This window comes from Corvus hawaiiensis, chromosome 2 (genome assembly GCF_020740725.1).
Source record: "Corvus hawaiiensis isolate bCorHaw1 chromosome 2, bCorHaw1.pri.cur, whole genome shotgun sequence".
Lineage (NCBI taxonomy): Eukaryota > Metazoa > Chordata > Aves > Passeriformes > Corvidae > Corvus > Corvus hawaiiensis.
Genome location: NC_063214.1, coordinates 107865479 through 107882144, shown reverse-complemented (window position 1 = coordinate 107882144; position 16666 = coordinate 107865479). Strand labels below are relative to the sequence as shown.

Here is a 16666-nt window from a genome sequence, read left to right as displayed (position 1 = left end):
GACCAAAGTCCACATCATCATCTTCCACAATTAGGGATGCAGAAAACCTATTTTAATTACCTATTTTAAAGATAGCTTTTCTGTTCATTTCAGGGAGTGGCTAAGAGCAGTCATGGATTCTTATCAGTTACTTCTGGAGGGAGGTCTCTTCACTGCTTCTTCCCTCCATCACAGAAAAGTTTGAGGTTTTGGAAAGGATGGCAGTAGAAACCTTTGCCAGAGGGTAATATTCCATATCAAGATCTTTTGTTCAGCGAAAAGACAGCGATCACTGCGACTTGTTAGAGTTTTTTGAGTTGTGGATGTTTTATACTCAGTATAGTCAATTACTGACCATTGTCTTTGCATTTAGAAGTGGTAAATAAAGTTGGTTCTAGCTTCTATCTCAGCCAAGGCTCCAGTGATTCATAATTTGCAAAGCTGGAGAAAGTGCAGTTGGTCACAGCAAGGGGAGGGAATAAGAAAAGGGCAGTGACTTTGCCACACTGCCCTAAGAGATTTATACCTGTCTGGCTTAACTTACCCTTGCATCTCCCAGTGCTTCTGCTGGAAACACTGTGCAATGGCTCTGCTGTAGATAAGCACTCTTCTCCTGCCCACCACAGCACTGAGCAGCATCGCAGTCAATGCTTAAATTCCCTGGTTACTGATTTCCTGAGGTCTGGAAGAGAAGTACTGCACAGAATTTATCTCACTGATGGTGGGCATGCCAGCATTCTAACTACCATAATAAATATAATAATTAACCAGATTTGAGGTTTTCTCCCAGGCCCTTCTTAGAAAAATAAAACATAAAGAAATCAAGACTTTTTCATATTTAAGTATTGTAGTATAATTACTTAATATTTATTTAAATTCCAATCCTGCACAGCTTATGGAACAAATAACTTGTTTGAATTGAATTGAATATCTGAAGAAACAGAAATGTTGCTGATGTTCAACAACAGTTGTGGCAGCCACTCAGGAGGCTAGAGGGCCAAAGTATTTTGCTTAGTCTGTGGTCTTTCTGTTTGTTTCTAATTGGGAACTTTCTCTAATTCTTCATTTATACTCCTTTCATGTTAACGATACAGAAAATCTCAGGGCAGCGTATCGTGGCTTTTCTGGTTTTGGCTAAAAGTCCTGATCTGACATGTAATTCCTGATTTCATTTCCTAGCAGCACCCTGGTGTAGAAACCCTTTTAACAGATGGGCCTCTTGTGTCCTGGATCATGAAGTTGTATCTGGAGGCCTTAGGACTTGACTGGTTTCTGTGGTTCATCTGTATTCTAAGCTTTTTATGATGAAAATCTGTTGCAATCACTTTGTTGATCTTGATATAAAAGTAATTAAGAAGATAAGCTTGTTTGAAATTCTTCTTTTTTTGACTTGTAAGATCCACCCCTGAGACATCGTGAATGGTTGTTAGGGAACTGTGAGGATTCGAGTTTCTTATTCTTAGATAGAATTAATTAGTGCTGTAGTAGCAGCAATTGCTGTGGTTTTCCTGGAAACAGTTAATGTAGGGAGGCAGATTTAAGTGGTCTGGGGAAGGAAACTTCGGTGGGTCACTTTTGCTGCCAGTGGCTGTTTGACCTGCTGCTGCACCTTTCTATAAAGTGGCTGAAACATCGCCTTATTGCATCTGTGGCCTCTGCTATTCGAGCAGCAGATCTTTTCAGATAAATGCAGATAAATTTTCCTATTCACTGGAAGAACTAATGCAAATCAGAATGTCAGTTTTGATTTGTTATATTCCTAGAGGATAGTGTGCATGGGTGCTTTTCTTATGAGGCTGTCTATGCTGCAGAGAGCTTTAATTTGCAGGAGAGAACATATTATGCAGCTTATTTGATTGCAAATTTGTTTGAACAGCTTTCAGCTTTGTATTTCCCAGTTAGGTAACGTAGCTTTAGATACTAATTGCATAATTGGCTTGAGTCACACAGATTTAAGGTACAGCGTGCCTGATCTGCCTGCTTGTTAGCTTTAGGTGGCTTTATACAATAAGTGCCCTACAGCTGAATTTAACTCTTTCTTTTATTGAGGCCTCTTCCAAAGAGGTTTTGCCTGAGGAATAAGGATTTTCTTGGTACTCAAGGAATCACCATCCTCATTTGTGAAGTTTTGATGCTGCGGTATGCATGTTTTGTGGATTTGTGGATTGGTGTAATTTCTAACCAGTACACCAATGTGATGAAATAAAGTCATTTTTCAAAGTCAAAAATAAGTGCATGGCACAGAGAGCATCTTCTCTACCTCTTTCTTGTGGTTTCATTTTCCTCCAGAGGATGGCGGGAGGGATCATTTTCCGGTCACAGTCTGATCTGAAAATAGTGAGCTTCACACCTTCTTTCATCCTTCCTTTTCACAGGCCTAAAAGATGCTACAGGCTCTGAGAGTGATGGTGGTGACTCTTGCAGTACAAAATCAGAAGGAGCCAACGGAGGCACGACAATCCAACCCAAAAAGGTCAAAGGCGTTGGCTTTGGAGATATCTTCAAAGACAAACCCATAAAGCTACGACCAAGGTCAATAGAAGTTGAAAACGACTTTCTCCCAGTAGATAAGGTATGTGTCATTCCTTAATTGTCTCTTGGTTTAAAGAAGTTTTCATCTTTAAGTTTTGAGTTCTGTCGCTGGCCAAAACTTGAAGCTTTATGGTCATTATTTCCTAATCTTTCTGTAGACAAGGTTCTGCTTTTTTTATTTTTGCCTCAGACCAGAAAGTGGATTCCAGGGAGGTTAGCTGCATGCTAAAATTTAAAAAAAAAAAAAAAAATAAAAAAAAAAATTGATCTCTCTAATGTTCTTTAGGGAAACAAAAAAGTGCATGGTTTCCAATGAAGTCATGACTGAAAAAAAAATCTGTGAAATCCTTCCTTTAAGTGAACAGTCAGACTTGTATAGAGTTACTGATATGCTGAGAAGCGTTAGGAGGCTTCCACAGCCTGGAGTTCTGCTATGGGCAGAACATGATGCAGTTTCTTTGCCCAATTTTAGGAAGCTCCTGGGCTCTTGGTACCTGGTGTGGCAACTTCTCACCTTTTGATTCTTGATGCTTGCCTACTTGTCTGTAGAAACAGGCATAACAGCAATTAGATTTTTTGGCCTGCAAGATTATTTTTTCAACCTAGATAATTTCAGTGGTCTGAAATGTGTGTGCTATAGCACAGCACCTATTCCTGCATCCACCCTAAATTACAGTAGTACAGGAGAAGAGGAGGTCCTGCAGAGAGAGGTGGAAACTTCTGAAGTGAATTATTCTGAGGGACATTTGGTTAATATTTTGCAGGTGACCATTTTTCATTCAGTATAAGGAGGGTAGGGAAGAGTTGGGATAATCTAAATAAAGGAAAAACCTAGACTGTATTATTGCTTGACCATTGCTGACTTCTTCAAAGCCTGCATGGTACTCTGCTTGCTTTCTGTTTCTGGGTGGACTTCCTAACTCATGTGGGCCTTTGTGGAGTCCTTTGTTTTCATGTGAAGTCTTTGCAAAGTCCTTTTGAAGTGGTCTTCATTCCTTGGAGGAAAATCTTACCCCGCTTCCTAATAATGTGAAGTCTTACCTTTATTTTTCACAAACAACAAACAGGTTTAGTACCCAGCCAAAAATGGAATATACAATTTTCAGGAAACTTGTAACACAGACCTTCCTTCCTGTGTTTTTAGATTTCTCCTAAAATTGGCATGGTTCGTAGAGCATAATGGCTCCATTTTGTAAACACAATCCATCATTTGTGTTTCAAATGTGTAGATAACTAAAGGTGATGTTATCTACATCTTTGCTGTTGATGCTTTTTTCCTGTCTAGGATTAGGTTAGTCTTTGAGAGATGCTGTTCAGAGGCTTCAGCACCACGGTCTTTGCCTACTAACAGCACCAAAACATGAGTCAGTGACATAACATCAGTTAGGACTGCAGACCGTTAACCTCACTAAACACTTCTCTCCTGGCTTCAAGAAATTCCTTCCTTGTCATTGCCATGTTCTTTGCCATTTAATGCTGAGTGCAAGAGAATCCTGCATGAAGTTGGCCATTCCAAGCAAGGTCCAATTTAGCCTGAGAGCTCTGCATACTGGTTCAAAAGTGTAGCAATGTGTGATGAAGAGTGCCAAATCAGTCCATAATTTTCTCAAGCAATGTAGTTTTTGAAGGGATTTTTGCCCTGTTATGTGTTTTTCTCATTTACAAGTAGCCTTAGTTTTTCAATAACTTGTGAACTTTTGAAGAAGGAGAAACAATGCTTTCTTCTGTTGCCTTTCTTCTTTCTTTTTTTTTTTTTAATTCTTTCTGAAGTTTGGAGACCCTAAAACTCTTTCTGTTGCTTCTTCTTGATAGAGTTATTGATGAAATATTACTGTAATGATACATTCACTGTTTTTGATTTAAAATATTTCCTAATAACAGTTGTGTTTTAAAAAGCATCAGTAAGCTACTGTGAGGATTTTATAATGTGGGATTATTTATGACATGATAGTTCCCATGTAAAATGTCAGTCCCCATTTACAGAAGAATCAGTGGGGTCTTATTTTGTTGGTGTTGTCACTTTGTGTTCTAATATGTTTTCAATTTTATGAATCATAAGCTTAGATCATATTTCACACAGAATTACTGGGGTATTAAAAAGGCTTTTACACAAATATTGGCAGGAATATGATGGCAGAAAGGTTTGCTGCCAGCTGAGCAGAAGCAGATGCCATTAGGCTCTCCTGTAAATCACCAGGCAGTTTAATGTGCTTCAAGTGTTTGCTCATTGGTAACAATGTGGGATATAATCACCCTTGTCTTTTAAGGTGATCAATAAACTCTCAATAAAAGGCAAAACTGAGGAATTGCGTGAAACCCCACTGGTTTTATTGGCGCACAGAATTCATTGCTTAGCTGTTATTTGTTCTAAAAATCACAGAGGCAGATTATCCTAGGGAAGTTAATGATGCAGTTGTGGCAGTTTAGTTTGATCAGCACTATCAGAGCTCTGCTTTTTCAGAAAAATAGAAGAATCAAATACTTATGCTTTGTAGTCCATTTGATTGCCTGCTGGTGCTGATGAGTCGACCAGTGGCCATGTATAAGCGGAATCAGATTCCTGAGGCTTAGCTCTGACAGATTTCCATTACTGATAAATGTAAGCGAACTGGTTTACAATGCTGCACAATGACTGAAGTCATAGCTCACCAACAAATGAGTTCTTAGAAGAAATACAGTATGCATATAGACATGTTGTGCCTCCTGAGAAAGTTCAGGGTAACACTCTGAAGTAGCACAAAGCTTATGATCAAATAGAAATGCCTGTCTCACATCTTTCTTCTGCTCTGCATCTTCAACACATTTAAACAGGTGCTTATTCTTATTTCTGTTTTTCCTTTTTCATTTCATAGTAGCTCATCTAAAGCTTCTGTTTCTAGGTTGGACTTCCTTCCAATATGATCTATATGTTCTAACAAGCTATCATTTTTTTCCTCTCCTGTGTCTAAGAATAAACCTCTACAAGTACAGGAAAATTAATTCAACCAATACATTCCTTAGTCTGAGTTAACTGTGTTGGGTTGGTTTGTGAGTTGAAGCTTCAGCTTGGAAGTGCTAAAGACCATGATAGGTGAATATAAAATAAAAGGTCTTTAAAAGCTATTTTTATCTTTTTGAAATCTGTCCTTACTTCAGAAGAGACTATTGAGAGTATTTTTTACATTTTCCACTTGAGATGTATTTGTAACTTTCTTCAGGCAAAACTTTCGTAGTTGGCTAGCAGTGGTGAATTTGAGCAGAGCTAGATTTCATGAACGTCCTTTGATGAGATCACAGTACTGTTTGCCAAAACTTAATGTAAATTATATACTCAGCCATCAACCCAGGGAGTATTGCAGACACTGTAATGATTTAATGTAAAAGGGGAGGCTGTCATGGCTCTACATTCAGCAACTTGTAAGATCTAGTTAACTGGTGTTTAGGGATCCTTACTGCAAAGCACTGAATTCATACAGAATTTTTTTTTTTTTCTATTCAGCATGTTTGGGAGAGGAGAAATGGAGAAGAACTAATGGAAGTAGACACAAGGGCTGTAAGGGCTAGAAGCTCCTGTCAATTATTAAGACTACCTGTCCTTTGTAATAAGATAGAAATTTGTAAAGTCTGAGACTGAATGCCTGCAAGGTCTGAGTTTCTATTTCAAGCCAGCAAGCTGGGAACCCAGAAACTGTGGTGACAGTCTGTCTTTGCACACCTGTTCCATCAGTTCCTGCATGCTTGTTTGCAGAAAACATTTTTACCCCTTAATTTTGAGTTGTCATTTAAAGAGAAGTCTTTGAGAGACACAAGTTGGAGGCTCCTCCTGGTGTTTCTAAGCTGGCTGATGATGTGCCTGAGCTCTGCCCACCCTGCTCAGTGGCACCCATGGTGCGTTGCCAGTCCTGGCTGTGTGTGCCATGTGTGCCTGTATTTCATGGCTCACTGCCACTTGCTTTGCCTCTCCAATGCCTTTGGAAGTGCTTGCTCCCATAATAGAAATGTTGGAGTCAGTGTTCAAGAGCCTGAGATTAAAAATGGATGCAAGCAAAACCACCTGGTACTGACTAGAAACACTATTAAAAACACCTGCTGAGGCAGAGAGCACACAGTGGGAGCACCAAGTGTGTGTGCAGCACTTTGCACTTGAAAGCACAGATTTCTGGCATTCCTTTCTTCAGAGACAGCCATCGGCGATGGCAGCAGCAGACGTGGCAAGCATCAGCAGTTTGTCGAATTCTGTGTAGGAACAGAGGAAGCACTCATCTGTTCAAGCTACATTCATGTTCTGCTTTGAAGTTTCTGTCTGCTACAGTCTGGCATCCCTGTCCTAACCATTTATTCTGGTGCCATCTTGTGAGGAAAGCTACAGGGGAAGAAGGACCCTGACCCCTTCTGCAGCTCTCATGAGAGCAAGGCTGCCTGCAGTGGGCTCTCGCTCATTTGCTGGTGTAACTTTCCTTGAGTGCAGTGTGGAAGCAGGATTTATGTGTTTCTTTCGTTATGTGAAAAAATAGTACAGGTTTGCAGATGGTGGCTGATGTTTATGAGGCAGTGTGGACATTATAAATAAACACTTTAGAAGATTTACTACCCTATTCTGGAGGAATAAGAAGGAAGGGTAGGGGAATTAAGATTGACAGGGGACAGCTGAAAAGCAGCTTGCCCCATTTTGGGGAGGCAGACTCAAAGCAGGACCTGGCACTAAGGGAATAGAATGGGAAATGCAAAATTAAGTTTAAAGAGAGGAATAAATTTGGTAACTTCAGCTGGCACTGACTCTCTGCTGAGTCACTGAACTGTGCAATGTGAGCGACGAGTGACTCCTAATCTCCTGTATACTTCCTTCCCTTCCGTGCTATCCCATCTGTGCTTTCATGTTCTGTCAGTTTGGTTTCTAAAATGTTCAAAATGCCTGAACAGAGTTGTCCAGGCACCGATGGCATGGTTCAGCTTACACAGCAGCCTGCATTACTGGTTTTCAGCGAAGGAGGTTACCCACACATTGGTTTGTGCTGCTTGTGATGTTTTGTTAGTTTTTTTTTTTTTTAGATTAAAGCAGATATTTGACTCTAAATAATTGCAAGTTAGTTGTCCATGCCACGACACTTTACATGTATACAGTGGGACTCTATTCAGAAAAAATTTGTCAGTGTGAGAGTAACACGTCAAACATATGCATGAAAATATTTTCAACTCATGTTTCTGACTCGAGCTGCTTGAAGAACATCTTAAAATAGAAGCAGAGTAGTGTAAGAAGTATTGATAGTACTACAAGTTATTCCTAAAAGCAATGTGGAAGGTCTGATCTGTTCTTCTGAGGCACAGCACTGAGCTTCTGCCAGATTGAGCTCTCCTGGAGGAGTGCTCTCTGGGAGGGAAAACTCCTGTTATTTCAGTCATGGTTTTGATTAGGAAATCTTAGGGCGCTCCAGTCAGAAAAACAGGATGTGTAGGTTTAAGCTAATGCAATTTTATTTCCTAATAGGATGGCAATAAAAGTCTATATATTGTAAGTTGCTCTGCATCCAGCTGGTGATCATTAGCTCGCAAGTCACTGTAAATCTCTGATTTTTAGTTGAGTTTGAGTCTGTACCATTACCAGGCCTTTTACCCCAACAGGCATTCTAAAAGAAGAATTGTTAAAAACCCCAAAATGCTTTGCTTTCCTATTTTAAAATAAAGCTGATTTCCTGAGTTCCAGAGATACCTGATGGAGACATAAACTGAATTTCTAGGAACATTTGTCTCATGTTTCAACAGTACACAGAAAGTGCTTCAGAAAATAACTGTACTGACAGGCAAGCTAGCTTTGTTACTGTCTTATGAGCTTCAAGAGAACTGATTCCTGAATCGATATGATATGTTTATTAATAGCAATAAAATCTACCCAAGCAAAATTAATTTATACACATTGGTATGAAAAGATTTAAATTAGTGTAATCAAGACTTTAGAGGTAAACAGTTGTTTATAAACTGTCTTAGTGTTCCGAAGTAAAATGTACTTTTCTTTCTTGCCCCATTTGGATTTTTGTTAGATAATATAACTGATTTTTTATTACTACATCTGAGTTGGTAAGCTTTTTAACTTTGACAAGATGCTAAAGAATTCCTAATGAAATAACTTCTGATATTCTTAGCACACATTAACTTTGAAAATTGAATAGAGTTATGCAAAAATTTACCCACCTTAAAATTTGCTTACACCACTTTGAAAATTACATAAATAGGCTGATGAATGTAAACCAAACTGAATATAACCTGAAAGGTGAAATCTATGCCCTCATCTTTTGTTGTCTATTTAGCTTTATTAGCTTGTGGAATTTTTCTGAAATGTTTTCTTTCTTTATATTTTCCTAATTGAGGATTATTTTTTAATAGTCAAATGGAATTGAGAGCGTATAGTATCTTGTGGCTTGCTTAAATATAAATCTTTAATTTCTTCCAAATCGTTTGTGTCTTTCCCCCTCCCTGCCCTTATTCAGTCATTTTAAAGTTGAATTTTTGTAGGGAGACAACATTAAGAATTTATAAGATTTTAGTGGAACAGGCCATCATGTTAATGATATTTCAGTTTCTTGAACATCTTTTTTCAAAAACAAAAGCCAAAACAAAGTCATAAGTTACATGAAATTTCAACCTTTTTTCCTCCCCACCAGAAAGACTGATCCATTCAGAATTTGTCATAAGCTCATTTTCCAATAAAGTAATTTGCAAAACTTTCTGCCTGGGCTGTTCACAGAAGTTCTGTAAATCATCACTCACATCCTTGCTTTTCCTAGCTGGTGGTCTCAAGAAGCCAGGGAAGACTAAGCTGGCTTGGGAAAGGAGAGGAAACTTCTTGCTGTGAGTGAGCAGAGGTAGGAAAAGGTCCAGATTTCCTGTGAAATAAACAAGTGGGACTTTTGTTTCCCAGGGATGGCCCGGCCCGTGACTCAGTGTCAGGGCTGGGCTCCCGCTCTCGCTGAACTGAGCTCATGCAAGGAAGGGGCAGGACTCCAGGACTCTTCTTGGACACTTCAAGCTGCTGAAAGGCAGCTTGGCTTCACAATGGGAGAGGAGGTATTTATTTTACAATTAGTTGGGCTTTTTTTTCTGTGGCTATTTAAAACTGTATCATAATATATACTCTGCAGAGCACAGGTTTCAACTGTAGAGTTTTCTGGTTCTTCTGCACACTTTGGAGATGCTGGGTAGGTAAAAAGGAAACAAGGGAAAAGAGTGCTGAGGATCCTGAAATCCATTCCTGCTATGGAGGTCCATATTAGAATATGGGGTTTTACTTTTTGTGAAAAACATATTCTCTCCTGGTTCTATTTAGCTTGAGGTTTTTCCCTTCTGCCTGTTTGGCCATTAAACTTGTGCAGATGTTTTCTATTTCTATATGATGTGGTTTAAATTTTCATACTCTAAAGAATAATACAACTTTAGAGTTAAGCAAGATGAGTTTAAAATCTTTGGATGTGTTGCTCTTTCAAATGTTTGCTTAGTAAGTGAAAATTCACCACCCCCACCCCCTGTTTTTTCCTTCCTAAATGCACTAACAAAACTGTACTTCTTCTTAGCGGGAGAAAAAGGAAGAGCTTTGCTAATTCCTCTTCTGTATGCGGTGACATTTGTCCAAGTGAGGAAAATTGATGTGAATGAGTGTTTTAGAAAATTATATATCTTTTTTCCCCCTCGAGAAAAAGCAGCTAGAATCAACTGTTGCTTGTAAAATTTTATAGAAAGCTGAATGGAGACATACCAAGTAAACTGTTTAATTATTTGCAGATACTTTGGGAGCTCTTAGTACAAAAATGTAAATTTCCCTCAACTTTGGCTTTTCACAGCTAAAGTCAGTAAGCTGTGTGCAGAAATGAAGCAGCAAGTTTTTTGAGTTGTTTTTTCTTCTAAAATGTGCCATGTTTCTTTCTTTTTTTCTGCCTTAAATAAAGAAAAGAGGAAGGAGGAAAGGAGGAGTGTGAAAGGAGCAGCCAGGCACTTGGTAGGATAAAAAATCTGTAGGCCAAGTTTCTAAGATGCCTTTTTAACGCTTTGTGTGTGTTTCTATAGGAGGTTGTTGGCATTCTGTGTTTCTAAAATAGTCCCTAAATACTAGAGATGTGAGCTTATATTATTACAATTAGTTGACCAAGGTCTTTATAAAAGCTTCCCAATAAAAGCCAAGGAGAGGGGAGAGAGGGCAGCTCCTGGGGAGGAAGTCCTGATGCAGCAGTGACTGGGAGCCAAGCAGGGGCTGCTGGTGGCTGCTTTCTGCTGGGTGCCGGGCTCTTTGCCACGCACTGGCCACCCAAAGAGCAGAGTCTTCCACATGGACAGCTGACACTTTCTTCTGCAGCAGTCTCTGTACCTAAAGCACTTGCTGGAAAGAAAAGCTGAAATACATGATAATAGTCATTTTCCATTTGTGTTTTGAGTCACTTGTTGCTCTACAGTCTTCCCTGTAAGTGTTTAAAATAAAAATGTCTCCCTGTTCTTCCTCAGTAACTTCTTATTTCAGTGATGTAAGGTGAGGGGAATAACCCCCCAAAACTAAAAAAAATGAAAGTTAATCTGAGGAGAAAAGAAGTATAATTCCAAAATGGAAGAAATCTTTGTTGTCAGCACTAAATCTGGGATAATTTGCATGACAGTATGGGTTTGTTCTTTTGTTTATAATAATTGAATTTGAAAAATATCATTAAACAGCTACTTTTCAGTTTGTTGACAACATCATAACTTTTGTAAAAGAGCAAAGAAATAATGTTTCCACATTAAAGAGGAAGATATTAAAGAAGAGACATTCCCTGCTTGCTGTTTTCATAGATTTTTTTATTCTTCTCAGAGATGGAAGAAGCTGCACTGCTTTCCTTACTGCTGCTAAAGGAAGTGGAGATTCATGCAGCAGTTGTAAGGTTCAACAATTTTTGGAAAAGAGGGAGGTTTTATAACTGCGATTTCTAAGCTGGATGGTGCAATCTGGATCATGCAAGTTACCAGCTGCAATCTAGACAGGCATGGTTCTCCTGGGAGAGTAGGAAGGAATTTCATTCACTCAGTGCAGACTGACTGAAGTATTTTTCCTAGAAGAGGTAGAAATTAACTGTGAATGGCAACCTGCAAATGATAAAATTCATGGCAAAGAGAGCAAGGGAACTGTTTTCTTTACATTTAATGTGAAGGAAAGTAAAAAAGGAGAATGAAAAATAAAGCAGGGAAGAAAGAAGGCTTGCTGCTCAAAAAAATACTTTTGTTACAAAAGCACCTTCTAGCATAACAAATCTGCAGCTTGAGGAAAAAAGAAAATGAGCTTGTTCATCGAGCTGATTTTGATGTGCACACTTCCAGAGCTTTGAGATCAGGCAGCTGGGAGCATGCTGGGTGGGTTTCATTCTGCGTTTGCCTTTTATTTCATTTACTAAAGTGTTTTTACTCATCAGTGGTTCTAATATGTCTCGCTCCATTTGTTTCAGCAGCATCTATCTAATCTAAACTCTTATGTTCACTTTCTCACCATTAACCTTTTAGGAGGGCAGATTTTTAGTTCATTAATGTTTTGAAACTGACAGCCTGACAGCATCAAATATCAGGATTCCAAATTTTACAGAAATACTGATGTTTTAAAGCAGGCAAGTTAAGATATATAGGTTTCTCTCCTGTCCAACGCTTCAAGCATGTTAGTAGGAAAAAAACCTCTCCAGTCCCTTCCCTGCCCATAATTTCAAATTTTAAGACCTTGTCAAAATATGAAGTTAAAACAGCTTTAGAATCTGCACTTACCTGCTAGTAGAAGAGGTTTAGCTGTGGAGAACACTGAAAAGCAAAATGTGCGCTGTTCTGCTCTCCACGCTACCCAGAATTTTAGTGGGAATGATGTTTCACTGTTCATGGTTGTGTTTCTACCCCCTTTTCCATCCAAGAGGTTAAACCAAAAATTTTGCATTGCATGGTTTACCTACTTATTTCTTTGAATGTTATTTAAAATAGCACAGATTTCTCTGGTGAGTTGCATGATGCTAATGAAGATATTCTTCATCTGTGGTTTGAAGACTGATGGTGGTCTCCTTAACACCTGGTAGTTTTAGTGCATGGGTAGCTGTATGAGACATTTGGTGCTGGCTCAGGTAATTTCTAAATGGAGCTCAACAGCTGGAAACAGGAACAGAAGTAATTTTCCATTTAAGCAGTTCTGAAATTGCTGAAGAGATGTTTTGTCATTGCAAATGGGAAGTTAGGAGTCTGTGAAGCAGTCTCTTTAATTAGAAGTCTTCCCCACTATGAAGGTTTGAGATCCTTTTAAATGCAGAAATATAAATTACATGAATGTGGGCGATACAAACAGTTACAGTTCCACGTAAACATCAATTTCATCACTGAGGGAATGGTTTGTATTCATACTCTGAAATATTGTGCATCTCAAGATGTCTTGAATCTCTAGCAGTTTCTCAGAAAAAGGTGGTGACAGTCAAAGCCTTTCCAGACAGCTTGACTGGAAATAAATCGGAATTTATTCAGGAGGTTAGTAAGTTTCAAGTACAAGGGTTTCACCTGGTAGAGTTGTGATGGACATAATCCACCTTACATGTCATGTTTGAGGTGGCTAAACAGAAAATGTAAATATATATTTCTGTACTGTGGATTTGTCTTTTTCATTGCAATAGCTGACTGTCAATCCAGTATTTGATTTTTATAATCTTTTAGCTTGATAGTGGGTTTTTCACTTCTGTGGCAACTACAAAAGATGGCCCAGGAAAGTAGACTTATATACATACCATAAAGTATTCCTTAGTTTTGAAATTTTTCCATTGAAAATTTCTGTAGTCTTCTGCAGAGAACTATATAATTTTAATTATGTAATATATATAAGTTTTAAATTATATAATATATAATACAGGACTGTATAATTTTGAAGACTTTTCTCATTTTCTACATATATCTTTGTTCTATGATTTTGCTTCCTTTTTAACTGAAGAACTTTGTGTGTTTGACAATATTTGGAGGGCAGATAGGAGTTGGAGTAATGCTTTGAAGTTTCCCTTGAGTTATCACTTTGGTTTTATGTCACCTTGCTTTATTTAAATTTACTTTCTGAAGAGTACTGTATTCAATATTCCATTTCCATATGTTAAAGAGTAATATTTCTTGGAAATTGGAAGATCCTGGGACATCTGCAGTTCAGATCAGGACTGTGCCTGGGCTCATGTTGTGCCTCCACAAGAGGTCCATAGCAGAAGCCTGGGGAAGACTGTGAGAACAGGTTGCACATAAAAAGAAATTCCTGCAGGGAGTCTTAACAGCCCCTAATCATTTTAAAATTTGTATTAATAACCATAAGGGATTTTTGTTTCTCGGCAAATCAAGCAGTCACATTTTCATTGTATGTAACATTTTAGTACCTGTAGTTCCTGTGAAAGAGTTCCAGTCTGCTGGATCACATGCTGTGCGAAGGAGTTAGCTCCCTTTGTTTGTTTTGAATGTGGTACCTGCCAGTTTCATCTGATAGCCCTTAATTCTTATTACTGGAAGAGATGAGTGAGTCCTTAATTTTTATTACTGGAAGAGTTAATGAGTGACTCCTCCCTATTTCCTCTCCTCATTTTTATAGACTTATGTCACCTGTGTGTATCTGTTTTTTCCCAGAATGAGGGATCTGTTCCACATGTTTTATCATTCTTGGTGGCTTTCTGTCTTTTTCAGTTCCTTTGGGAACTCAGGTGGTTTATGTGTGACAGCAAAAGAAGGTGAGCACCGCACACAATCACCAAGGTGTTGGATGGATTTATGCAGCATTTTGAGAGCACTTTCCATTGCTCTTTATTGCTTTCCAAAGTATTGACAACTATAGGTTTCAAAGCCTGCCTTTCTGTCTTAAGATACCATTTTTCCTCCAAATGTGTCATTGATTTTCTCTCTGAACTTAGTTTCTGTCTTCCCCTTTGGTGGGTCATCTGTGAAGACGTGAAAAACAAGAGCCATGATCTAGATCCCTGAACAACTCCACTGGTCACCATGATGAAATCCGACTCTTTGTTTGCTGTCTTTTGACAAGTTACTTATGCAAGTTAATTTTTTTTTTTTAAAGGATGAACAGTAAACTCATTGTAATATCAGTTTAGTTTTGAGTTTGCATTGAGGTTACAATTTCAATCTTCTTCAGGAGCCAGAACCAGCAACTTTTTTATTTTTGTATTTTATTGAAAATTGCTGTCAATTGGCCATGCAAAATAGAAAAGATCATACATGACCCTTATAAAGGCAACACTGTATGTTGTAACATCACTATTTAATTATTTACTTATTAGGTAGCCGGATTTATAGATTTATTGCTTATCTATAAATATACAGATGCAGATAGATAGATAAGGACAGATTTTTACACAGATTAGCTGGCTACTAGCAACTATAACAGGATTCTGGTGATTGAATTTAGGTGTCTGTGGTGTTGCTTTTAGACAACAAGCAGTCTTTCTTCACAGTCTGTAGACTAAAAATCATTATTAGGACAGGAGCTTTCTTTATCCCAAACATGAATTACATGCTAAAAGGACTGTTTTACCTCCAGTGACAAAAAGGAAGCCTGCAGTGACGGGCATCAACATCACAGTTGATGTTTGAATGAAATTAACTCCATCTTGAATAACTACATCAGAACACTCAATCTTGTCTTTTTACATCTCAGGGACAAAACCAGCTGAATGTCATTGTACTAAGAAGTATAAGCAGATTAGATGTAATCTGTGAGGCACATGTAGTCACAACACAGCAAGAGGCAGTATGAAACCCTAAATTTTAGGATTTCTTACCTTTTCAGTGGCTAAGCAAGAAATCATGCTAAATAACCACTAAAATAATAAGTAATTGTGAATAACATATTCAATAGATAAAATTTTATTCATATAAGATAAAAGCAATTGCATAAAATAAGTTTAATTGCAGGACCTAGTGCCTTCTCCTAAAGAAAATCCACACCTGGAAAATCTTCCAAAGAACTTACTCTCATCTTTAGTTTTGGAGTAACAGACTCTGAGCCAATAGGGAGTGTCAACACATGCTGATTGAATCATCCTGGCCATCCTTTCTCCCTCCCTTTTCTTCTGTATATAATCCTTCTCAGTGGTATGCCAAAGGTAATACAGGCTTCTGATTTTGTCTTTATTTTGCCACAAACATTGAGAATCACATAAATAATTCCTTGTCTGTCCAGCAAGTGATTTTCAAGGACTTCCCTTTATGTGCTTTTCAAATACTTTTTGATGTAATTAAGTAAAACACCTGTAACTTCTTTTATTAAATATTTCAGAAGTTACAGTTATTTTGAAAAATAAAATAGTTTTTAATCAAAACAAATGTGACTATTCCTTAAGTAGTCAAAGCACTTATTCTTAGGCTTGATGTAGTTTAAGCATTTTAACCAGTGAGTAGAGGTAGTTTTGCTTCTTCTTTTCAACTGTGAAGAAATAATTATATCAGAAGAATAAACACCAGTGATGAATCAAAACAAAAACCCCAGAAAAATCCTGTTTTATTCTAAAATTTCCCTTGTCTGGGGACCTCTGTTCTGTTTCCTTTGCTTTGTTTACTTGCTTACTTGCTTGTCTGCTTGGATTCCAGGGCCGTGACAGTGGATGACAGATACAGTAATTGTAAGATGCTCTGACAATCAGTGCTGTATTTCTAGGGCACCAAGTGAACTGAGTGTGGTGTAATGTAATCACAACCTGTTTACCATTCTCTGCAATGGGTATTGTAGAAGGATTTAGACTGACATGCTATTTCTATACTTGCCCCCTTTTTTTCTTCCTTTTGTATTCAAGTTATTTTGTAACTTCTGAATTGAACACTAGAAAGCATTTTTCCCCCATATACCTTTAGTCTTTCTGCATATTCATGCTAATTCCAAAAGCCTTTAAGATTCAAGCAGCATATACTTGTTGACTACCTGAATGTTCCTTCCCTCTAAAGCACTGGTGGTGTTGTAGCCAGTTCCTGGTGGACTGATGTACATGAGCATTTATAGGGCCTCCACTTCATAACTCTTGACTTTGTCTGCTTTGTATAAACTTGTTTACTGTGGTAAGAGTCATGCTGATGGCTGAAATTGTGTTCATTTCCAAGGAGCTCCAGTGGGATGAAGGCTTCAGTCTTTTGCTTTGCAACAACAGGATGTTTATTTGGAGGAACACCCTTAATTTAGAGA

General features: G+C 38.1%; 1 protein-coding gene across 13 annotated transcripts in view; it reads left to right on the top strand.

Annotated features, from left to right (window-relative positions):
- SH3KBP1 (SH3 domain containing kinase binding protein 1) overlaps positions 1–16666 on the top strand; it is a 215736-nt gene that overhangs the window by 129620 nt on the left and 69450 nt on the right. For all 13 annotated transcript variants that reach the window (XM_048287331.1, XM_048287348.1, XM_048287368.1 and 10 more), the window contains one exon: positions 2355–2551. In XM_048287331.1, the coding sequence (XP_048143288.1) occupies positions 2355–2551 (197 nt within the window). The remainder of the gene's footprint in view (positions 1–2354; positions 2552–16666) is intronic.